Genomic DNA, 23,248 nt, shown 5'->3' with positions numbered 1-23,248 from the left:
GCACAGCTGGGAAGACAGTTGTTCTGCAGGTCAGAAGGCAGGGCCCCTGGGAGGTCCTCCTGTGAGTTCAGGGCTTGCCAGGTGTGGGAGATGCCCCATGATTCTGGTCTGGGCCCTAGAGAAGCCCCTCTACCCTTTGAGTTAGTGGTGTTCAGTGGCTCCCAGCTGGGTCCCTTGTGACCATTCCAAGGTGAGCTGGCATCCAGCCTGTCCTGGGGCTGAGTGGTACTCCTGCTCACTGGGCCTGGACTTTGGTCATGTTGGGAAGGCAGGGCCACCCAGGGTCTTCCTGTACTATGCCCAGAGAGGGAAAAGGGAGTGCCCCAGGACACAGAGCCAGCCTGCCCTGGGCCCTCTCTCCAGCTTGCACCTGCAGCCTTGGTGCTGGCTGAAGAGGGATCCTCACACTGCATCCCCCCACCAGGGCCCAGGACCCTGTCCGGCGTCTCATGGCCCAGCGAACGACTCCTGCCCTCCCCTTGCTACCACCCGCTATGTTCTGGGGGCCTGGCCTCCCCCAGCAGCTCTGAGTCCCACCCCTACGCCAGCCTGGACAGCAGCAGGGCGCCCTCCCCACAGCCAAGCCTGGGGCCCATCTGCCCTGACAGCCCCCCAAGCCTGGATCCTGCCCACCAGCCCAGCCGCAGGAAGCTCTTCACCTTCTCCCAGCCTGTGCGAAGCCGTGATACCGACCGCTTCCTGGACGTGCTGAGTGAGCAGCTGGGCCCCCGGGTCACCATTGTGGATGATTTCCTGACCCCTGAGAACGACTACGAGGAGGTGGGTATGCAGGCAGATGTGGAGGGAGGTGGGTGAGGCATGGTGTGGAGGTCTGCAAGGCAACAGTGTCCCTGGGTTCCTGCAAGGGCCTGCTGCCCTTGGGATCTTCCCCAGGCTATCCCACTCCCTGGCTCAAGCTATCCTACCCTTTTCCCCAGGTTACCCTATCTCTTGTTCAAGGCTATCCTGCTCCTTGTCTGAGACTAGCCTGTGCTCCCTATCCCAGGTTAGCCCATTCCTTAGGCCAGGCTATCCCACACAGCCTAAATCTAACCTGTGAGATGGTCCTATCCTTATGCCAGGCTATCCCCTTCACAGCCTAAGGCTAACCCGTGAAACACTGTCCTATCCTTGTCCCAGGCTATCCCATGCACAGCCTGAAGCTAACCCATGAGACTGCCCTATCCTTGTCCCAGGCTATCCCCCTCACAGCCTGAGGCTAACCCATGAGATAGTCCTATCCTTGTCCCAGGCTATCCCATGCACAGCCTGAGGCTAACCCATGAGACAGTCCTATGCTTAGCCCAGGCTATCCCCCTCACAGCCTGAGGCTAACCCATGAGACTGCCCTATCCTTGTCCCATGATCCTTCACCTTGCACCTGCTCTAGTCTCTCTGGGCCCAGCCTCACGCTCCCCTTCCCTTTCTTTCCACCACCAGATGAGCTTCCATGATGACCAGGGTAGCTTTGTAACCAATGAGCGGAGCAGCGCCAGCGACTGCGTCAGCAGCAGTGAAGAAGGCAGCTCCCTGACCTACTCCTCCATCTCTGACCACATCCCGCCACCCCCGCTCAGCCCCCCACCACCACCACCCCTGCCTTTCCATGACCCCAAGCCCAGCTCCCGCAGCTCTGATGGTTCCCGGGGCCCTGCTCAGGTGCTGGCCAAGCCCCTCACCCAACTCAGTCACCAAGTCCCTCCACCACCCCCACCACCCCTGCCCCCACCCGTGCCCTGTGCACCCCCCATGCTGTCCCGGGGCCTGGGCCACCGGCGCAGCGAGACCAGCCACATGAGTGTCAAGCGCTTGCGGTGGGAGCAGGTGGAGAACTCAGAAGGCACCATCTGGGGTCAGGTGGGTGACCTGGGACCCACCAGTGCTCTGTACTAGGGGAAGATGGCTTGGGCAGTAGCATTGAAGGAAAATCCATCTTCCAGGCATCTTCCAGCATCATCCTCCCTACCCCAAGCAGAGGATGAGTAAAGCCCCAGCCCAAGGACATGCCCACACTTGGTGGCCACTGCAGGCATTGAAGCCAATCTATGTACCTAAGCCAAAGACCCACATGGGGGACACCTGGAAAGACCACCCTACCCATCCTTGAAACCTATCACTCTTGAGGCCAGACGAGTTCTCTTAAACCCTTAAAAGAGCAGCTGGTTCAAACTCCTGCACACCAGCCTTCACTCTTTCACTTTGATGCTTGAATTTCTTCCTGCACAATTCTGCCAGTGTATACTTGAACACCTTTGGTGATGAAGAACTCATCACCTGTCAAGGTCTTTCCTCACTGGACGATTTTAACCATCCTTTGTCTTCCTCTGAAATCTTGTCTCCTCAAGATTCCCCTGCCCTGTTTTCTGTCTAGCCCTTGAAATCAGGCAGAGCAACCTTTTTTTTTTTTTTTTGAGACAGAGTCTCACTCTGTCACCTAGGCTGGAGTGAAGTGGCATGTTTTCAACTCACGGCAACCTCTGCCTCCCTGGTTCAAGCGATTCTCCTGCCTCAGACTCCCAAAGAGCTGGGACTACAGGTGTGTGCCACCACACCCAGCTAATTTTTTGTAATTTTAGTAGAGATGGGGTTTCACCATGTTAGCCAGAATGGCCTCCATCTCCTGACCTTGTGATCTGCCCACCTCAGCCTCTCAAAGTTCTGGGATTATAGGTGTGAGCCACCGTGCCTGGCCAGGCAGAGCAATCTTACCCACAGACCAACCAACCTATGAGATGAACAAGGTTCACCCCACCCCTTTTTCCCTTTTTTTTTTTTCCAGGTCATTCACCTAGAACATGGTTTCCAACCCCACACTCCAGTGTCCATGTCCCTGTCAGAGGCCTTCCCAGAAGGAACCCTCAATGGGGTTTGACCAACTCTGAGGAGAGAACAGCATTCTCACCTCCTTTGACCCGGGCATCACACTCCTTTTAATATGGCAGGGGCTCCTTCCAGCTCCCAGGGCTGCCCCATCCAGTGCTCATGGTCACCATCATCCTTAACCCCATCTTCTTGGGACCAATAGCATGCTCTCACTTGTAGTCACACTAGGCAGAGGCATGCTTGTGATTTTTCCCCACTGCCATCTCCTGAGTCCCAATTCTGTCTCCTGCCCTCTCAGCCAAGATATTATCAGCCCACATCTCCAGGGAACCTTTCCAAGTTGCTAATAAAGAAGACCAGTGAGGCCAGGTGTGGTGATTCATGCCTGTAATCTCAGCACCTTGGGAAGCTGAGGTGGGAGGACTGCTTGAGCCCAGGAATTCAAGACAAGCCTGGGCAACATAGTGAGATCTCGCCTCTACGAAAAATTAACCGGACATGGTGGTGCATGTCTGTGGTTTCAGCTACTCGGGAGGCTAAAGTGGGAGGATCACTTGATTCCCAGAGGTGGAGGTTGCAGTGAGCCAAGATGGCACCACTTCACTCCAGCCTGGGGGACAGAGCAAGACCTTGTCTCAAAAAATAAATAAATAAATAAATAAATGAAAATTTAAAAATAACTCAGTGAGACACGGATACAAATAGGGACCTCCTGGGTCTCCTGGAGACCTCACTCCTGCCAACCTTGGACCAATCTTCAAGCCTTGCTCCACAGCATAGTTCTTCTACTGGCTACCAAAAGTAGACAGATGGATACAGGCCACACATCTGGCCAAGCCCAAATCTATCCTCGGTGTCCCTGCCCCACAGCCATGTTCTAAGACTTCATTCCCCTGCTTACCCTCCCTTTGGGTTCTCTCCCTGTGGCAGCTACCCCATCTTCACTCCCTGCCCCACCCCCAGGCTGTCACCTCTCATCTACGCCATTCCTCATAGCCATGTGTCCCGCACCCAGCCCCTGGGCTTCCAGCATCAGCCCTCTCTGCCCAGGGCAGCCCTAGTGAACTCACTGCCCCCAAAGGAGACCTGGTAACAGAGCCAGACCCCTGAGCCACCCCCAGTAGCCCCTTACTTGGCTCTAGCCTCTTCACAGCTCCTTCATGCCCCAGTTCCAGCCCCACTTTGCTGGCTTCTGCATGGGTAGAGTTCCAAGTCTGAGTTTCAGTTGATCCCAAGAGGCGCTGGCTCAGCACTGGTGACTCGGATGATCTGGCTTCTTCTGCAGTCTCCTGCTCTGAGCTTTATCCCACTGCCTGATGGGTGCTTCCCCTTGGGAAGCCCCCAGGGTGGCCCTCAGAGGGTGGGCAGTGGGAGACCAGTCCAGCTGCTGCTGCTCCTCCTACTCTGAACTTCCATCCTCCTTCCCAGCTTGGGGAAGACTCCGACTACGATAAGCTGAGTGACATGGTGAAATACCTCGATCTGGAGCTCCACTTCGGCACCCAGAAACCTGCTAGTGAGTGGCCTGATGGCCTTGGGGGAACCCCAGATACCACACAATCTGTGGCAGCCCCAGATTTAGCATCTCTGAGGGCTGCCCTGACTGCTGTTTAACCTGATGCATCCTCAAGCCTTCAGTCCCTGAGTTATTTAATAGCTGGCATTTAGGCTGGGCTCAGTGGCTCATGCCTGCCATCCCAGCACTTTGGGAAGCTGAGTTGGGTAGATCTCCTGAGCTCAGGCATTCGAGCCCAGCCTGAGCAACATGGCGAAACCTCCATCTCTATCAAAAATGCATGGTGGAGGCTGCCTGTGGTCCCAGCTACTTGGGAGGCTGAATTGGGAGGATCAATTGAGTCTGGGTGGTGGAGGTTGCAGTGAGCCGAGATCGCCACTGCACTCTGACCTGGTAACCTGGGTAACATAGTGAGACTCTGTTTCAAACAAACAAAAAGCTGGCATTTATTGTGCAGTGATCAAATACCAGGGACTCTCATTTCTAAATCTCATGGCAACTCTATCATGGAGATACTGTGATCACCCCCATTTCCTGATGAAGAAGCACAGAGAGGGGAGGTAATTTGCTCACGGTCACATCGTAGACAGGCGGCAACCACAAATGTATCTTTCGGGCTCCCCTGCCCTCAATCTTTCCTGGGTATTTCCATGTCGTTGCTGGGTGGGACAGCCAGTCCCAGGATACAACAGAAAGGCCTGACCTCCTGCAGTATGGGGGGTGCACAGGGCACGAGTGGGTACATACAGGACCTAAGGGTCCCCGACCCCAGGAATGAGAGGACTATGGACATGTGTAGCTGATTAAGCGAGGTCGTGCTTAGGGGAGATCGTGGCTGTTGGCTGTGGCCGCACCACTCCCGAACCTTTCCCACCGCAACCTCAGCCTAGCCCCCTTCGTAAACTGTCAGTTTCCTTTCCAGAGCCTGTGCCGGGGCCCGAACCCTTCCGGAAGAAAGAGGTTGTGGAGATCCTGTCCCACAAGAAGGCCTACAACACCTGTGAGGGTCCTGGGACCACACCCCCAGGGGATGTAGAGGGCGGGCGGCGTCCGTTTCTCTGAGCCTCAGATCTGCACGGACGGATGACAGACATTAGGCGGTGGAGACCTGGACTCCCCTTGACTAGCGCAGTGAAGGCCCCCTCTCAGGCCCGGTAGCCAGCCAAATCCCACCTGGGCGCAGGTTCTGGCCCCGCCCTCACTGTGTAATCAACTCCCCAGTTCTGGCCCCGCCTCCAGCCTCCCCGCTCCCCTTCGCAGGCCCCGCCCTAGTCCCTGGCCGGACCCCCCCCATAGACCCCACCCACCTTCTTGGTCTAGCGCCTCGAGAACCCTGCCCTCACCTTTTAATCGGTCGCCGAAAGACCGTCTCTATTCTGGGCCTGCCCCTGCCCTGGCCCCCTAGGGCACCCTTTGCATGCCCAGTCCCTGTTCCTTGTCCCCTCCCTTCCGTCTCCGCCCTGTAGCTCGAGCCCATCTGGAAGCTCCGCCCTGACCGCCCCCAGCTCAACGAGCTTCCCCGCCCCTTTTTCTTGCTCCTCCCCCCCGATTCCTCCCAGTAGCCCAGGACCATCCCGAAGCCCGGCCCTCTCCCTACAGGACCCCGCCCTCTTTCCACCCGGGCCCTGCCCCAGTTTATCCGCAGACCCCGCCCTGTTTGTTGTCCCCAACCCATCTAGAGTTCTTTCAGTAGCCCAGGCTCTCCCTCGCGACTGTACCCGCTTTCCTTGTCCCCTACCCCTTCAGACTTCCCGCTGTAGCCTGGGCCTAACCTGGAAGCCCCGCCCTCTTCCTGCCGGGCCCAGCCCTCTCCAGGCCCCAGCTCAGCGAGCTGCCCCGCCCCTTTCCTCCCAGGCTCCTCCCCTTAGCTCAGGCCAATCCTGAAGCCCGTCCTCTCCCAACCCGGAACCCGCCTCAGCTCATCCTCTTGTGCCCGCCCCGTTTCTTGTCCCTCCAGCCTTAGGGCCCCGCCCTCTCTCCTGGGCCCCGCCCCTGGCCGCCCTCTCCCTTCCCTTGCCCTGCCTTTCTCTGTCCTGGGTCCCATCCGGGCACCACCCCTGCGCCGCCCCCTCCTGGCCCCGCCCAGCTCACCGCACCGCCCCTCCCGCAGCCATCCTCCTGGCGCACCTGAAGCTGAGCCCTGCGGAGCTGCGTCAGGTGCTGATGAGCATGGAGCCCCGGCGCCTGGAGCCCGCGCATCTGGCGCAGCTGCTGCTCTTTGCGCCCGACGCCGACGAGGAGCAGCGCTACCAGGCCTTCCGCGAGGCGCCCGGCCGCCTCAGCGAGCCGGACCAGTTCGTCCTGCAGGTGCCGTGGCCATAACCCTGCCCTAAGGCCGGCTCCATCCGGGCTGTCGCTGTGACCGTGGATGCTGGGGTCCCGGCCCCTCCGGGGGCCGCCATTCCGCCCAGGCCTCTGAGTCCCAGCTTAACACCTTTAATAGCCAGGTCGTATCAGGGGTCCAAGGTACATGGGAGGCGGGCTCCCCCAGGGGTAGTGCTCATTCTTCCTACTGGAATATCGGGCCCAAGCAGCCAGCAGACCCCCACTCCAAAGCCTGCGGTGGGGCAGAGGGTCCCAGGCAGGGGATGGGTGAATCTGGCTCTGCCTTGGAGGCAGATGCTGTCCGTTCCCGAATACAAGACGCGCCTGCGCAGCCTCCACTTCCAGGCCACCCTCCAGGAGAAGACAGAGGAGATCCGAGGCAGCCTCGAATGCTTGCGCCAGGCCTCCCTGGAGCTCAAAAACAGCCGAAAGCTCGCCAAGATCCTGGAGGTCAGTGGGCATACCCTCCCTGGACACCCTACCTGCTTCCCTGTCTCCTGGGGCTTCCTGCCTGAAGGCCCATCCAGACAGCAGGGTGGGTGGGTGCTGGGGTGAGGACAGGACATGCCCACCTTCTTGTCCACAGTTTGTGTTGGCCATGGGCAACTATCTCAACGACGGACAGCCCAAAACCAATAAAACCACCGGCTTCAAGATCAACTTTCTGACAGAGGTGAGGGGGCCAGCCAGCAGCAGTTGTCCGGTTTGCTCTACCAGCAAGGCGCTGCTGCCAAGCCTAGCTCAGTTGTGGCAGAGGGCAGGAGAGGACATCGTAACCAAGGAGGGCTTTCCCTGTAGCAGGTAAAGGTGGCTGCATTGAAGCCAGGATGTGACTGTAGCAAAGGTTGGGGTGGAGTAGGGGAACACACTCCCAGGATCTGGAAACTGGAGTGAGGGAAGGGAGTTGGAAAGGAAGTGTCAAAGGCTGGGGACTGGGCTGGGTGTGGTGACACATGCCTGTAATCCCAGCACTTTGGGAGGCCAAGGTGGGATGATCGCTTGAGGCCAGGAGTTGGAGACCAGCCTGGACATCATAGCAAGACTCCAGTTCTACAAAAAATAATTAGCCAAGCATGATGCATGCCTGTAGTCCAAGCTACTCAGGAGACTGAAGTGGAAGGATCACTTGAGCCTAGGAGTTTGAGGCTGCAGTGAGCTGTGATGGAGCCATTGCACTCTAGCCTGGGCAACAGAGCAAAACCCTGCCTTTTTTTTTTTTGAGATGGAGTCTCACTCTGTCTGCCCAGGCTAGAGTGCAGTGGCACAATCTTGCCTCACTGCAACCTCCACCTCCTGAGTTCAAGTGATTCTTTTGCCTCAGCCTCCCGAGTAGCTGGGACCACAGGCCTGCCACCATGCCCGGCTAACTTTTTAGTATTTTTAGTAGAGATGGGGTTTAGCCATATTGGCCAGGCTGGTCTCGAACTCCTGACCTTGTGGTCTACCTGCCTCAGCCTCACAAAGTGTTGATATTATAGGAGTGAGCCTCTGTGCTCGGCTGACCCTGCTATTTAAAAAAAAAAAAAAGAGAGAGAGAGATACCAAGAATTGATCATTGATGCCACAGTAGTCCAGTAGAAGCTGAGCCCACGTGACCATATCTGATGGGGTCCTTGACCAGGATGTATGTGGGGGGTCACTTGCAGCTGAACTCCACCAAGACAGTGGATGGGAAGTCCACCTTCCTGCACATCCTTGCCAAATCGCTGAGCCAGCACTTCCCTGAACTCCTGGGCTTTGGTCAGGACCTGCCCACCGTGCCCCTGGCTGCCAAAGGTATGCTGGGTGGGTCGGCAGGAGGGCAAAGGCATACTGTCCTGGGCTGGGAGAGTGGCCCCATGCGGCCTCTGTCCTCTTCCCTACAGTGAACCAACGGGCCCTGACCAGCGACCTGGCTGACCTCCATGGCACTATCAGCGAGATACAGGACGCCTGCCAGAGCATTTCCCCCTCCAGCGAGGACAAGTTTGCAGTGGTCATGTCGGCATCCTCTGAGCAGCCTGTCCCTGCGCCAGGCTGGATCCTGGGGTGGTTGGGTAGAAGTGGCTATGGCTCCAGGGCCACTGGAGACCTTGACTCCCAACAGAGATTCTGGGCACAGGCTGCTGTGCACACAGGGGTCCTGAAAGGGGCTCCATCCTGTGTTATTGATGGATTGGTTAATTGATTGAGACAGGATCTCACTCTGTCACCCAGGCTACACCTGGCTAGTTTTTGTATGTTTAGTAGAGACAAAGTTTTGCCACATTGCCCAAGCTGGTCTCAAACTCCTGGGCTTAAGTGATCTGCCTGCCTCAGCCTCCCAGAGTACTGGGATTACAGCATGAGCTGCAATGCTGGGCTCCATCCTGGGTTTCTTATTTTATTTTATTTTGTTTTTTGAGACAGAGCCTTGCTCTGTTGCCCAGGCTGGAGTGCAGTTGTGCGATCTTGGCTCACTGCAGCCTCTGCCTCCCAGGTTCAAGCTATTCTTCTGCCTCAGCCTCCCAAGTAGCTGGGATTACAGGCACCCACCACCACACCCAGCTTATTTTTGTATTTTTAATAGAGGTGGGTTTTTTTTACCATGTTGGCCAGGCTGGTCTCAAACTCCTGACCTCAGGTGATCCACCTGCCTCAGCCTCTCGGAGTGCTGGGATTATAGGTATCAGCCACCACGCCTGGCTCTAGGTCATTTATAATCCAAGTGCTATGCCAAGTTTGTGTGTAACTGAAGCCAGAGCTCTTCTGAGTGCCCCAAAGCCACGGTCTCATCTGTCCTCTGGGGCAGTAGAGCCCAGAGCTAAGTCTCAAGATTACAAGGAGTGGCCTGTCAGGCCCTACCAGCCAAAGGCAGCCGGGAGGGTGGGACATTCCCAGTGAACCCCCCAGCAGGGCCTGGCCAGTGGGAGACAGAAGCCCAGATGGGAAGACAGGAAAGAAGGGCATGTGGCACTTCTCCCTGCTCCTGCTGTCTGGCTCCAATACCCCTTGGCAGGGAACACAGAGTTTTCCCTAAGGCTGAAGCTAGGTAAGGAGGAAAGCTCTCGGGGCTGTGCCTGTGACCAGTGCAGTGGGTGATGAAAGCCTCTGTAATGTATCTCTGATTGCAGTACGTGGGGTCTGGTGGCAGTGAGTGTCTGAGTAGAAATTTGATGTCAGATCCACCCCCACCACTTCCTCTCAGGCAGGAGATCTACAGAGAATCACTAAGCAAACTCTTCTGCAGGTTGGACAAAGTGCTTCTCACCCCCATCTCCTTTCACCCACTTAACACCCACATGTTTTGCAGATGTGAAAACTGAGGCTGTTCAGGTGAGGGTTAGTCCACTCTAGCATCCCTCAGTCCAGGGGTACCAGCCTGCTTCCTTGGGCTTGGAGGTCCCCAGAGAGAAGATGGATGGTCATATTCAAGGATAGCCTCTGGGCCAGGCACTGTAATCCCAGCACTTTGGGAGGCCAAGGGTAAGAGATTGCTTGAGACCAGGAGTTTGAGACCAGCCTGGGCAACATAACAGGGACGTGTCTCTGCAAAAGAATTTGAAAATGAGGCTGGGTGCGGTAGCTCACACCTGTAATCCCAGCACTTTGGAAGGCCGAGGCGGGTGGATGATCTGAGGTCAGGAGTTTGAGACCAGCCTGGCCAACATGATGAAACCTTGTCTCTATTAAAAATGTAAAAATTAGCTGGATGTGGTAGTGCCTGCCTATAGTGCCAGCTACTCCAGAGGCTGAGGCATGAGAATTGCTTGAACCTGGGAGATGGGGGTTGCAGTGAGTCGAGATTGCACCACTGCACTTCAGCCTGGGCAACAGGGAGACTGTGTCTTAAAAACAAAAAAAAAGAATTTGAAAATGAGCCCAGCATGATGGTGCATGCCTGGAGTCCCAGCTGCTTGGGAGGCTCAGGCTAGAGAATCACTTGAGCCCAGGAGTTCAAGGTTGCAGTGAGATATGATCACATCACTGCACTGGGTGAGAATAGCTGTCTCAAATATAAAATGAAGGCAGGCCAGGCGCAGTGGCTCATGCCTGTAATTCCAGCATTTTGGGAGGCCAAGGAGGGCAGATCACCTGAGGTCGGGAGTTCAAGACCAGCCTGTCCAAAATGGTGAAACTCCATCTCTACTAAAAATACAAAAATTATCTGGGCATGGTGCCATGTGCCTATAATCCCAGCTACTCCAGAGGCTGAGGCAGGAGAATCACTTGAACCCGGGAGGTGGAGGTTGCAGTGAGCCAAGATGCCACTGCACTCCAGCCTGGGCAACAGAGCCAGACTCAGTCTCAAAATAAATAAATATGTAACATTAATTAATTAATTAAAGGCAGCCTCTGCAAAGGAAATTGACCTGGCATATCAGGCAGGCATAGGCCCAAGTCCTGACTCATTTGCCTGCTGTGGGACTTTGGGCAAGTCACTTACCCTCTCTGAGCCCAGTTTCCTCATCAGGAAAAAGAGAGGTCGTGAAAACCCCTACCACAGTGGTCATTAATTGATTATGACACTATTGAGTTCACCCATGGCTCAGGCACCACAGTGCTTGCTGTGTGATCTTGGGCCAGTTGCTAAAGTCCTCTGTGCTTTAATTTGTTCGCATGTAAAATAGAGATAATCTACCTGGTAGAGGCGTTACAATTCAGCAGGCTTGGAACAAAGCTTGGCACAGTTTTAAGTGCTGAAAAAACAATAGCAATTCAGCCACTGAATCTTTTTGCAGGACTGAGCATGTATCAGATGCTATTCTGAGCGCTGGAGTTGTATGCAGGGAACAAGCTTGCACTTAGGCGGTAGGAAATGAACTTGTGAACAATTTCAGATCACAAAAAATGCGCTAGAAAAGAGGGTAAGGCCTAAGGCCAGATGCAGTGGCTCATGCCTGTAATCCCAGCACTTTGGGAGGCCAAGGCGGGAGGAACACTTGAGTCCAGTAGTTTGAGACCACCCTGGGCAACATAGACCCAATCTCTATTTTAAAAATAAAAAAATTAGCTGGGTATGGTGGTGTGAGCCTCTAATCCCAGCTACTCAGGAGGCTGAGGTGGCAGGATCACTTGAGCCTGGGAGGTAGAGGCTGCAATTACCTGTAAGCCATGAACATGCCACTGCACTCCAGCCTGAGCCACAGAATAAGACCTAAGCTCAAAAAAAAAAAAAAAAGTAAGGCCTAGAGAGTGACAGGTGACAGAGGGACTGTAAGTGGGTAGTTGGGGAAGAAGGTGGCGGTGGAGACCTCTGATCAGAGACCCAGGGAAGAGAGAGCCTGCAGAAAGAGCAGGGGTGAAAGGCCTGAGGCTGGAATGGCTGCAGCCAGTTGCAGGATGAGCTTAGTGGCCAGTGGGACTGCAGTCCCTGAACAGGGTCCTGTTCCACATTGGACACAGGGCCTGGCCTTGGAAGGACTTAGGCTAAGTGGGAATGGGGCAGCTAGGGGCCTGTCTGTCTGGGGCCACCACCCAAGACCCTGAGGGCACCAGCGGGCTGGCTGTTTCCTTAACCCAGGCCTGTCAGTCCTTCCTGGAGACGGCCCAGCCAGTGCTTCGGGTGCTGGACGGGCTGCAGCGTGAGGCCATGGAGGAGCTGGGCAAGGCGCTGGCCTTCTTCGGGGAGGATTCCAAGGCCACCACCTCCGAGGCTTTCTTCGGCATCTTCGCAGAGTTCATGAGCAAATTCGAGGTGAGCCCTGGCAGAGACCTGAGGGTCCCTTTGGTGGGAGCCAGAGGCCAAATGAAGGGATCCTCAACGAGGCCAGGGCTGGAAAAGGGTACCCAGTGAGCAATGTGTCTCCCTAATGCCCTGATGGGTGGGTTGCAGCCTCAGTGCTGGCTGTCTAGGGTAGGAAGAGGCAGGGAAGGTGTCGCAGGCTTCTGGGAACACTGACCACCCCCTACCCCTGTGTTTCCCCTCCCCAGCGAGCGCTGAGTGACCTGCAGGCCGGGGAGGGCCCACGAAGCTCCGGGATGGTTTCACCCCTGGCCTGGTGACAGTGGCCACACCGCATCCTCTGTAGCCTGAGCAGGGAGATGGAGGCCGAGAGGGTGGCCCAGACACTGCTGAGGTTTGGGGCCGTTGTGCCCCAGGCTCTGAACACACCTTCAGCCTCTCCTGCAGCTACCTCAGCCTCTAAGCTGTGGCCGGGCCTTCCTCTGCCAGCCCTTGTTCCTACCCCTAGGCCCGGGGCCAGATGCCCTAGGAGTGGGCTCTGAGTGTGCCTGCCCTGGGAGGACTGTGCCCATCTGCTTCCTAGGTCCACTTCCCGCCTTGCTCCTGGGCTCTCGGGGAAGGGGCCTGGAGTGTGGATTACAAAGTGGCCACGTTCCTAGGACATGCAGACCGTCTTTCTGATCCTGCTCCTAGCAAGTTCCTGTGAGGAGGCCAACACCCTTGAGCACCACCCTGCAGGCGGGCACAAAAGGGGGGAGAGCCCAGCATAGACATGCACGCCCAGCCTGGGCCTTGGAAGCTGGCTGCAGAGGCACAGGAAAAGAGAGGCCGGGGAGAGACGCAGGGAAGGAGGGACTGGAGGAGGTAGACCCCATATGTCAGACTGCAGAATGGAGGTTTCATGCAGTGGACATGAAACCTCCGTAGAAGGTCGACACCTTCTACAGAGGTGGCCCAATTGAAAGTGGGGAGCCTGGGAGGGGAATAGGCATGGTCAAGGTAGAGCAGACAGAATGGGGAGGTGTTGAGGCGGGAGGTGAGCAGGATCTGGGGGCCAACTGCCAGACTTCTCACCCAGACAGGTGATGATGTTCCCTGGAGCAAGTCATGAGACCAGGGCAGGTTTGGGGGCAGATGACACAATCTGGGATGTATTTGGGATCCAAGTGGTCACTTACATGTGCCTAGGCATACAGCAGGAGTTACCTGGATGCCAGGAGCAGGAACAGGAGCAGGTGGCGTGGTGGGCAGGGAGGGAGGGTGTGGGACCTGTTTCACTTTTTTTAATTCTCTGTTTGGCAGATCCTTGCATCAGACAGCTTCCCCCATTGCACCTTTCTTTTTTTCCCCCCAGAAAAGTCAGAAATGGGCTTTAATCCTATCTCTTGGATTATTTTTCTCCCACTGCAATCAAATGGCTTACTTTGCACCAGGGCAGTACTGGGGACCTGTTCAGTTCTTCCTAGTCCCCCAGGCCCCTTTTTGAAGCCATCTTTTTTTGTTCCTTGCACACAACCACTATGCAAAAACATCAAGACCAAAATATATACTGCAAGGGGGATGTGGCTAGTGGGATTCGTTTCTCCCTAGCAGCTCAAGCGGAATCATTTCCAAAAGTTTGCAGTGCCCGTGCCTCTGAGAAACATGTCAGGAGGTCAGTTAAAACCTCTGCAAGCCAGGCAAGGTGGCTCATACCTGTAATTCCAGCACTTTGGGAGGCCGAGGCGGGTGGATCACCTGAGGTCAGGAGTTCAAGACCAGCCTGACCAACATAGTGAAACTCCATCTCTACTAAAAATACAAAAAATTAGCTGGGCACGGTGGCACACACCTGTAATCCCAGCTACTTGGGAGAATGAGGCAGAAGAATTGCTTGACCCCCGGGGGTAGGGCGGAGGTTGCAATGGGCCAAGATCCCACTACTGCTCTCCAGCCTGAGTGACAGGCTGAGACTCCATCTAAAAAAGAAAAACAAAAACAAAAACCCTGCATGAGATCTGTAGAGATTATAGATTCCAACAGGCTTGATCTTCAGGCCTGGTTAGCCCATATGGCATTTTCCTGCAAGTTAGAAACACGTGTCCCTTCCAGGAGACCTAATCTCTTGATTGCACAGGTGGCAGGCCAAGCACCAGCTAGGTTTTCTCCTTCACATGCCTTGTATTGGATATCTGTTTGCTACAACGCTGTATAACAAACTGTCCCAAAACTCACTGGCTTCAAACAGCAATCACTTAGTGCTCAGAGACTCCTGGCTCTGATTTGAGCTAGGCTCTGCATCCTCAGCCAGCTGTGAGTCAGCTGGGCAGCTTCGGTAATCACACCAAGCAATCTCGTGTCTGGTACCTTTGGCTGGAAAAGCTGTGAAAGCCCTGAGGGGTCTCTCATTTTGTACCCAAATAGCCAGGATTCTTTTCATGAGTGTGTGGGAGGGGTCAAAGAGGGTGAACAAGCCAAGGCACAGAAGATGGCTTGAGGCTGAGGCTCAGAGCTGGTATACCGTGCCTTCTGCCACAGCCTGTTGTCCTTCCAAATGACAAGGCCAGCCCCGATTCTAAGGGAAGGGAAACAGGCTCTACTGGATGATGTCACAAAGCCACTCGACACAGGGTGCAATTCAGGGATAGATGGAGAATCAGGGCCATTTTTGCAATTAATCTATTACATGCTTTCTTGGCCAGGGTGCAGGTTCAGCCTCCTTAAAATTCCCAATGGCCCTGGTGCTGCCTGGACCCAGCACAGCTCTGGTTCCCCATCCCCATGTACCCACCAGGTGGCATGCTTCTGTCTGTTTTACCTGGTCACCCAGGAATTACATAACTTCTGTCCAGATACTTAGTGCAGGCTGGGTGCAGTGGCTCATGCCTGTAATCCCAGCACTTTGGAAGGCCGAGGTAGGCGGATCACTTGAGGTCAGGAGTTTGAGACCAGCCTGGCCAACATGGTGAAACTCTGTCCCTACTAAAAATACAGAAATTAGCCAGGTGTGGTGGTGCGCACCTGTAATCCCAGCTACTCGGGAGGCTGAGGCACAAGAATCACTTGAACCTGGGAGGGAGGTGGAGATTGCAGTGTGCCGAGACTATGCCACTGAACTCCAGCCTGGATGACAGAGGGAGACTCTGTCTCAAGATAATAATAATAACAATACATAAATAAAATAGATACTTAGTCCAGTGGGCAGTGTGGTCTGTGCCTGCCTGGCAGCCAGTCTTGCCCTTCTGCTGGGAAAGCTTCCTGTTTCTCCTCTGAGAAATTATTCCTCCCCTACTCCTAGGCCCTGGAGCTGGGGTGATTGGATTAGGATGATCCTGTGACCCTGGCTGCGTGGCTCAGTCAGTCCAAGCCTCCAGCTGGCACTGTTTGAAAAAGAGATTCCCCAGGGTGCAGCGGCTCACGCCTGTAATCCCAGCACTTTGGGAGGCCAAGGCAGGCGATCATCTGAGGTTGAGTTCAAGACCAGCCCGACCAACAGAGAGAAACTCTGCTTCTACTAAAAATACAAAATTAGCCAGGCGTGGGGGTGGGGGTCTGTAATCCCAGCTACATGGGAGGCTGAGGCAGGAGAATCACTTGAACCAGGAGGCAGAGGTTGTGGTGAGGTGAGATCGCACCATTGCACTCCATGTGGGCAACAGGAGTGAAACTCTGTCTCAAAAAAAAAAAAAAGAAAGAGAGTCCCTTTGCTCTGGAATTTCTGGGTGTATAGAAGCTAGGATTCAGGAGGGGCTGCCAAGACCACTACATTAAGGGCACCTGCCTGGATATAAAGCTAGTACAGGAAAGAAAAAGACGAGAGATTGCCATATACATCCCACCGTCCCTGGATCCAGCCATACCTGAAGCACACACCGGACTTGTCAGTCTTCAAACCAACAGATTCCTCTTCCGTTAAAAATTTTTTTTAATGTATTTAAATTTCCTGGCTTAGGCTGGTTTGAATGGTTGCTATTACTTACAACCCTGAAAGGGTTAACTAACAGACCCATTAACAGAGGCTGATAAATATTCAGTCTTTTTAACTCGCTCAGTGTGCACTCTTCCTTCATACACACATTGGCCAATGCTTTTTAATTGCCTGCTTTATGCCAGGAGCATGGCTGGGTACAAACATATTAGAAAGCGGCCTCTCTGAATTTGGTTACCTGGGGTTATGTTTTATGGTGGTTTTACCCCAGAGTCAGTGCAAAGCCCTGTAGGTGAGTCAATGTCTGTACCATGTCCACCCGGCTCCCTAGAATGTCATCCTCACCAGATGACAAGGTGTGAATGCAGGCACTTATGCCTCAGGCATTCATTTATCTCCAACAATACTAACAAAATAATGTAGCCTAATTATACACCACCTTTCCAGTTAATGTTTATTAGTTAGTGTGCTCAGTGTTTTTATGGATTTCATTTCATTTTACTTTCACAAAACCCTCCAAGGTGGGTTTTGTTATCTCCTTTTTGCAAATAAAACTCTAAAACTCAAGAAGGTTATATGACTTGCTGGATCTAAAACTCAAGTCTGTCTAAATCCAAAAGTCCCATCCTCTGAGTGGAAGTAGCATACACACACACACACATGCATATATACACACACACATATGTATTCTAAAGCTCTAAGGGCCACAGATGCTGGGGATTTCAACACAAAATCCTTACTTCTTTTCTCTCTTCCTCTTCCTCCCTCTATTTGTTTGCTAGGGTTGCTGGGACAAAATACCATAGACTGAGCAGCTTAAACAGAAGAAATGAGTTTTCCCACATTTTTGGGGATTGGAAGTCCAAGATCAAACTGTCAGCAGGTTGGGTTTCTCTGGAGGCGGTCCTCCTTGTCTTGCAAACAAGCTTTCTACCTGTGTCCTCACTTGGTCTTTTCTCCCTGGCATTCCTTCTCCTCCACCTCCTCCTCCTTCCTTCCCTCCTCCTCCTCCTTCTTCTTCTCTTTCTCCTCCCTTTTCTCCTTCTTCCCCTCTTCCTCCTCCTTCTTCTCCTTCCTTCCTTTCTTCCTCCTCCTCTTTCTCCTCCTTCTCCTTCTTCTGCTTCTTCTTCCTCCTCCTTTCTTCCCCCTCATCATCCTCCTCCTCCTGTCTCCCATCCTCTTCCACCTCCCTCCTCTTCCCTCCTCCTCCTTCTTTCCTTCTTCCTCCTTTTTTCTTCCTCCTCCTCCTCCTTCCTTTTCATAAAGACAGGGCCTTGCTCTGTCACCTAGGCTGAAGTGCAGTAGTACAAGCATGGTTCACTGCATGATTGCAGTAAACACCAAGTGATGCAAACACATGGAGGATTGCTTGTGGGCTCAAGCAGTCCTCTCACCTTAGCCTCCCAAGTAGCTGGGACCACAGGCATGTAATGCCATGCTTGGCTAATTTTTTTTTTTTTTACTTTTGTAGATATGGGGTCTTGCTATGTTGTCCAGGCTTCTGCCTCTTCGTATAAGGAAACCAGTCCTATTAGATTAAGCCCCCATTTAACCTTAATTACCTCTCTCCAAATACATTCACATTCTGAGATATTGCGGGGTAGGACATCCACATATGGATTTGGTTGTTGGGAGAGAGTGATACAATTTAATCTGTAACACCCTCTTTTCAGGTGCCAAAGATATAATAGTCCTAGTCTCAAGGAGGCCTCCAGGATCTCTGCATGAACTGATGATGCTTCACAGAGAAAAGATTCTGTCAGGCACAGGCAGCAGGCAGTGGCTCATGCCTGTAATCCCAGCACTTTGGGAGGTCAAAGCGGGTGGATCACTGAGGTCAGGAGTTCGAGACCAGCCTGGCCAACATGAAGAAATCCCGTCTCTACTAAAAATACAAAAAATTAGTTGCCCATAGCGCTGGGGGCCTGTAATCCCAGCTACTCAGGAGGCTGAGGCAAGAGAATCACTTGAACCTGGGAGGCAGAGGTTGCAGTGAGCTGAGATTGTGCTGCTGCGCTTCAGCCTGGGAGAGAGAGCAAGATTCCGTCTCAAAAAAAAAAAAGATTATATCAGACAGGATTCTCCCACCTTGTGCCTCTTGTACAACCTTGTATGCATCTGCTCCCATCCTCATCACAGGGCATCCAGGCCTCCCTCCCCACTCCTCCAATTCAGAGCTAATTCACTGTCTGTGCTGGGCACTTGCCTTCCTAAGCTCTCAGTCCATCAGTGACCACAAATCACTCTCAACTAGCTCTTTCCCCTTCACCTGTAAATATCCCCTCCCACCGCTGTCCACGCAGCATGCTGGACAGTTCTAGACCTCAGCAGCTACTGCCCTCTCCTTCCCCTTTTCTTTTCTTTTTTTTTTAATTGAGACAGAGTCTCCACCCAGACTGGAGTGCAGTTGTGTGACCTCGGCTCACTGAGTCGGGCTTCCATCGTGCTGGGATTACAGGTGTGAACCACCACACCTGGCCCAATTATTACCCATGTTCTTTTTTTTTTTGAGATGGAGTCTCGCTTTGTCTCCCAGGCTGGAGTGCAGTGGTGCGATCTCAGCTCACTGCAACCTCCACCTCCCGGGCTCAAGCAATTCTCCTGCCTCCCGAGTAGCTGGGACTACAGGCACATCCCACCACGCCCAGCTAATTTTTTGTATTTTTAGTAGGGACGGGGTTTCACCGTGTTAGCCAGGATGGTCTTAATCTCCTGACCTCATGATCCACCTGCCTTGGCCTCCCAAAGTGCTGGGATTACAGGCGTGAGCCACCACGCCCGCCCTATTACCCATGTTTTTAAGAAAGAGTTTTACTGGGTGCTATGGTTTGGATGTTTGTAGCCTCCAAACCTCATGCTGAAATTTGATGCCACCTTTTCCAACTGGGGTTTGGCAGAATGGCTCCTGCAAAGAAGGGTGGCAAAAAGAGGGGTCATTCCACCATTAAAGAGGTGGTGACCCCAGGATACACCAGCACATCCATGGAGTGGACTTTAAAAAGTGCCCCTCAGGCACACAAAGAGATCCAGAAATTTGCCATGAAGGAGATGGGGACTCCAGTGGGTACATTAATGCCAGGCTCAAAAAAGCTGTTTGCGCCAAAGGAACAAGGAATGTCCCATACCATATCCATGTACAGTTGTCCAGAAAAAGTAATGAGGATGAAGAGTCACCAAACAAACTCTATGCTTTGGTTACCTACATACTTGTTACCACTTTCACAAATCTACAGACAGGCAATGCGGATCAGAACTAACCACTGATGGTTCAACTATTAAATAAAACTATTTTTTAAAAATTTGGGGGTGGGTGCGGTGGCTCACGCCTGTAATCCCAGTCCTTTGGGAGGCCAAGGTGGGTGGACCATTTGAGGTCAGGAGTTCAAGACCAGCCTGACCAACATGATGAAATCCCATCTCTACTAAAACTATAAAAAAAATTAGCTGGGTGTGGTGATGTGTGTCTGTAATTCCAGCAAAAAGTAAAAATAAAACAAACAAAAAAAGATAAGTTTCCTTTTTTGGGGGGTAAAGAATATTAATTGGTAGCTAATGGACTGTATCTACCTTCCTATGTAAAAGGGTGTTCTGCCAGGCGCGGTGTCTCACGCCCAACACTTTGGGAGGCGTGGGTGGGTGAAGCACGAGGTTAGGAGTTCAAGATCAGCCTGGCCAAGATGGTGAAACCCCATCTCTACTAAAAACACAAAAATCGGGCCGGGCGTGGTGGCTCATTTCGGTAATCCCAGCACTTTGGGAGGCTGAGGCAGGAGGATCATGAGGTCAAGAGATGGAGACCATCCTGGCCAACATGGTGAAACCCCGTCTCTACTAAAAATACAAAAATCAGCTGGGTATGATGGCTCATGCCTGTAGTCTCAGCTACTCAGGAGGCTGAGGCAGGAGAATTGCTTGAACCAAGGACGCAGAGGTTGCAGTCAGCCGAGATCACGGGGACAGAGCAAGACTCCATCCCTCAACAACAACAAAAAGCCAGGTGTGGTGGCAGGCACCTGTAATCACAGCTACCTGGGAGGCTGAGGCAGATAATCACTTGAACTAAAAAGGCAGAGGTTGCAGTGAGCCTAGATCCTGACACTGCACTCCAGCCTGGGCAACAGAGCCAGACTCCATCTCAGGAAAAAAAAAAATGTTCTGTTTTGTTTGTTTGTTTGTTTTTTTGTTTTGAGACAGAGTCTCGTTCAATTGCCCAGGCTGGAGTGCACTGGCATGATCTCTATTCACTGCAACCTCTGCCTCCCAGGTTCAAGCAATTCTCCTGCCTTAGCCTCCCAAATAACTGGGATTATAGCTGTACACCATCATGCCCAGTTATTTCTTTTTTTTAGTGGAGACAGGGTTTCACCATGTCAGCCAGGTTGGTCTTGAACTCCTGACCTCAAGTGATCCACCTACCTTGGCCTCCCAAAGTGCTGGGATTACAAGTTTGAGCCACCGTGCCCAGCCTGGTGTTTTTTGTCTTTAGTATCACTCTGGTGGACTGCCTGTGATGCTCATTATCACAGTCTAGTCTAATGCTTATTCATTAATAAAACTAATTACTATTTACTCAGGAGGCTGAGGCAGGAGAATCATTTGGACTCAGGAGGCAGAGGTTGCAGTGAGCTGAGATTGTGCAACTGCACTCCAGCCTGGGCAACAGAGTGAGACTGTCTCAAAAAAAATAAAAAATAAAAAAGCAGTGAGTCACTGGCCATGTGTAGTTGGCCAACTGGACAACACACGCCTGTTGTCCTCTCTTCTCAGGCGGCTGAGGTGGGAGGATCACTGGAGCCCAGGAGGCTGAGGCTGCAGTGAGCTATAATCAAGCCACTCTACTGTAGTCTGGGTGATGAACCAAGACCCTGTCTCAAAAAAAAAAAGTCACTGAGTCCATCCCATATTATAGGGAAGGAGAATTAAGCTGACTTTCAAGGGAAGTGTCATATTCAAAATCATTAAACCATTAAATACAAGGAGTGCTGACAATCCGGTAACTAATATTACAAATCCAAAAAGTACCACACTTGCTATAGAAAATATGAAGAGGCAATCAAAGAGTGTACAGTGACAAAAGTATGAGAAAAAGTGAGGCACACTGGTGTGCACCTGTAATCCCAGCACTCTGGGAGGTGAAGGTGGGAGGATCACTTGAGGCCAGAAGTTTGAGTAAGCCATGATTGTGCCACTGCACTTCAGCCTGGGCAACAGAGGAAGACTATGTCTCAATTTTACATCATCAACAACAAAAAATACACACACACACACACACACGTACATGTATTATATATGTGCATACACACACACATATATATATATTTTTTGAGACCAAGTCTCGCTCTGTCACCCAGGCTGGAGTGCAATGGTACAATCTCAGCTCACTGCAACCTCTGCCTTCAGGGTTCAAGCGATTCTCCTGCCTCAGCCTCCTAAGTAGCTGGGATTATAGGCGCACACCACCACGCCCAACCAATTTTTTATTGTATTTTTAGTAGAGATGGGGTTTCACCACATTGGTCAGGCTGGTCTCGAATTCCTGACCTCATGATCTGCCCACCTTGGCCTCCCAAAGTGCTGGGATTACAGGCGTGAGCCACTGCGCCTGGCTACATACATATTATATATGCATATATGTATGTGCATATATCACATATAAGGATCTGCATATATGTGTATGTGCATATATGCATATGTGTATATATGTGTGTATACATATGTAGGGAAAGACTATTACAGAAGTGCGTGAGGTAGTTAATAAAAGTGTTGTTTTTTTTTTTTTGAGACCGAGTCTGGCTCTGTCGCCCAGGCTGGAGTGCAATAGCATGATCTTGGCTCATTGCAACCTCTGCCTCCCGGGTTCAAGCAATTCCTGCATCAGCTTCCCAAGTAGCTGGGATTACAGGTTCATGCCACCACATCTGGCTAATTTTTATATTTTTAGTAGAGGCAGGGTTTTGTCATGTTGGCCAGGCTCATCTCGAACTGCTGACCTTGTGATCTGCCTGCCTTGGCCTCCCAAAATGCTGGGATTACAGGTGTGAGCCACCGCGCCCGGCCAGTGTGGGGGTAAGACTTACCTCTTAAGTCTTACTTAAGAAAATGTATTGGCCGGGTGCAGCGGCCCACGCCTGTAATCCCAGCACTTTGGGAGGCCGAGGCGGGCTGATCACGAGGTCAAGAGATCGAGACCATCCTGGCCATGGTGAAACCCCGTCTCTACTAAAAATGCAAAAATTAGCCGGGCGTGGTGGCACGCGCCTGTGGTCCCAGCTACTCGGGAGGCTGAGGCGGAAGAATCGTTTGAACCCAGGCAGAGGTTGCAGTGAGCCAAGATTGTGCCACTGCACTCCAGCTTGGCAACAGAGTAAGACTCCATCTCAAAAAAAAAAAAGAAAAAAAAAGAATTATACTTTCTGAAGTATGATACTTCAGCAAAGGTATTATTTTTTTAATTTTGGGTTCTTTGTTATCTGTGAGAAGAGCTGGCTTCTAGTAGAAAGAACAGTGTGGTTTCCCAGGGTCCGATGCTCCAAAGGGCCTACACTCAAGGTTTAATGTTTTTGCAGTCACTGTCCTGAAAATTCGTTTTCTTTGTTTTTTTTTTTTTTTGAGACAGAGATTCACTCTTGTTACCCAGGCTGCAGTGTAACGACGAAATCTCAGTTCACCGCAACCTCCGCCTCCCAGTTTAAAGTGATTCTCCTGCCTCAGCCTCCTGAGTAGCTGGGATTACAGGCATGCGCCACCATGCCTGGCTAATTTTGTATTTTTAGTAGATACAGGGTTCCTCTATGTTGGTCAGGGTGGTCTCAAACTCCCGACCTCAGGTGATCTGCTTGTCTTGGCCTCCCAAAGTGCTGGGATTATAGGTGTGAGCCATTGCACCCAGCCAATTTCAGCTTTGAATTGTGTTTTCCAAGTAAAGCCCAAATGAGACAGTGGAGCATGAAATAGATACTTGAAGCTGGGGCACACACATGGTTCCACCTCTTGACTCTCTGATAGGTTCTCTGAGTAGAGAACCAGTCTGGCA

General features: G+C 52.5%; 1 protein-coding gene across 18 annotated transcripts in view; it reads left to right on the top strand.

Annotated features, from left to right (window-relative positions):
- The window catches only part of GRID2IP (Grid2 interacting protein), a 40,284-nt gene extending 23,502 nt beyond the window's left edge, over positions 1 to 16,782 (top strand). For 9 of the 18 annotated variants that reach the window (XM_078357761.1, XM_078357760.1, XM_035283016.3 and 6 more), the window contains 11 exons: positions 425 to 780; positions 1,441 to 1,857; positions 4,252 to 4,339; positions 5,262 to 5,339; positions 6,450 to 6,646; positions 6,959 to 7,114; positions 7,251 to 7,337; positions 8,311 to 8,440; positions 8,530 to 8,648; positions 12,156 to 12,320; positions 12,557 to 16,782. In XM_078357761.1, coding sequence (XP_078213887.1) covers positions 425 to 780; positions 1,441 to 1,857; positions 4,252 to 4,339; positions 5,262 to 5,339; positions 6,450 to 6,646; positions 6,959 to 7,114; positions 7,251 to 7,337; positions 8,311 to 8,440; positions 8,530 to 8,648; positions 12,156 to 12,320; positions 12,557 to 12,628 — 1,865 coding nt within the window. In that variant the 3' untranslated portion in view covers positions 12,629 to 16,782. Of the gene's footprint in view, positions 1 to 424; positions 781 to 1,440; positions 1,858 to 4,251; positions 4,340 to 5,249; positions 5,340 to 6,449; positions 6,647 to 6,958; positions 7,115 to 7,250; positions 7,338 to 8,310; positions 8,441 to 8,529; positions 8,649 to 12,155; positions 12,321 to 12,556 lie in introns of all 18 variants that reach the window. The other 9 variants (XM_078357752.1, XM_078357746.1, XM_078357706.1 and 6 more) reach the window with 2 other exon arrangements.
- The last annotated feature ends 6,466 nt before the right edge of the window (positions 16,783 to 23,248 follow it).

Source organism: Callithrix jacchus, chromosome 2, assembly GCF_049354715.1.
Source record: "Callithrix jacchus isolate 240 chromosome 2, calJac240_pri, whole genome shotgun sequence".
Classification (NCBI taxonomy): Eukaryota; Metazoa; Chordata; class Mammalia; order Primates; family Cebidae; genus Callithrix; species Callithrix jacchus.
The sequence above is the reverse complement of the archived record's forward strand: the minus strand, read 5'-3'. Positions and strand labels throughout refer to the sequence as shown.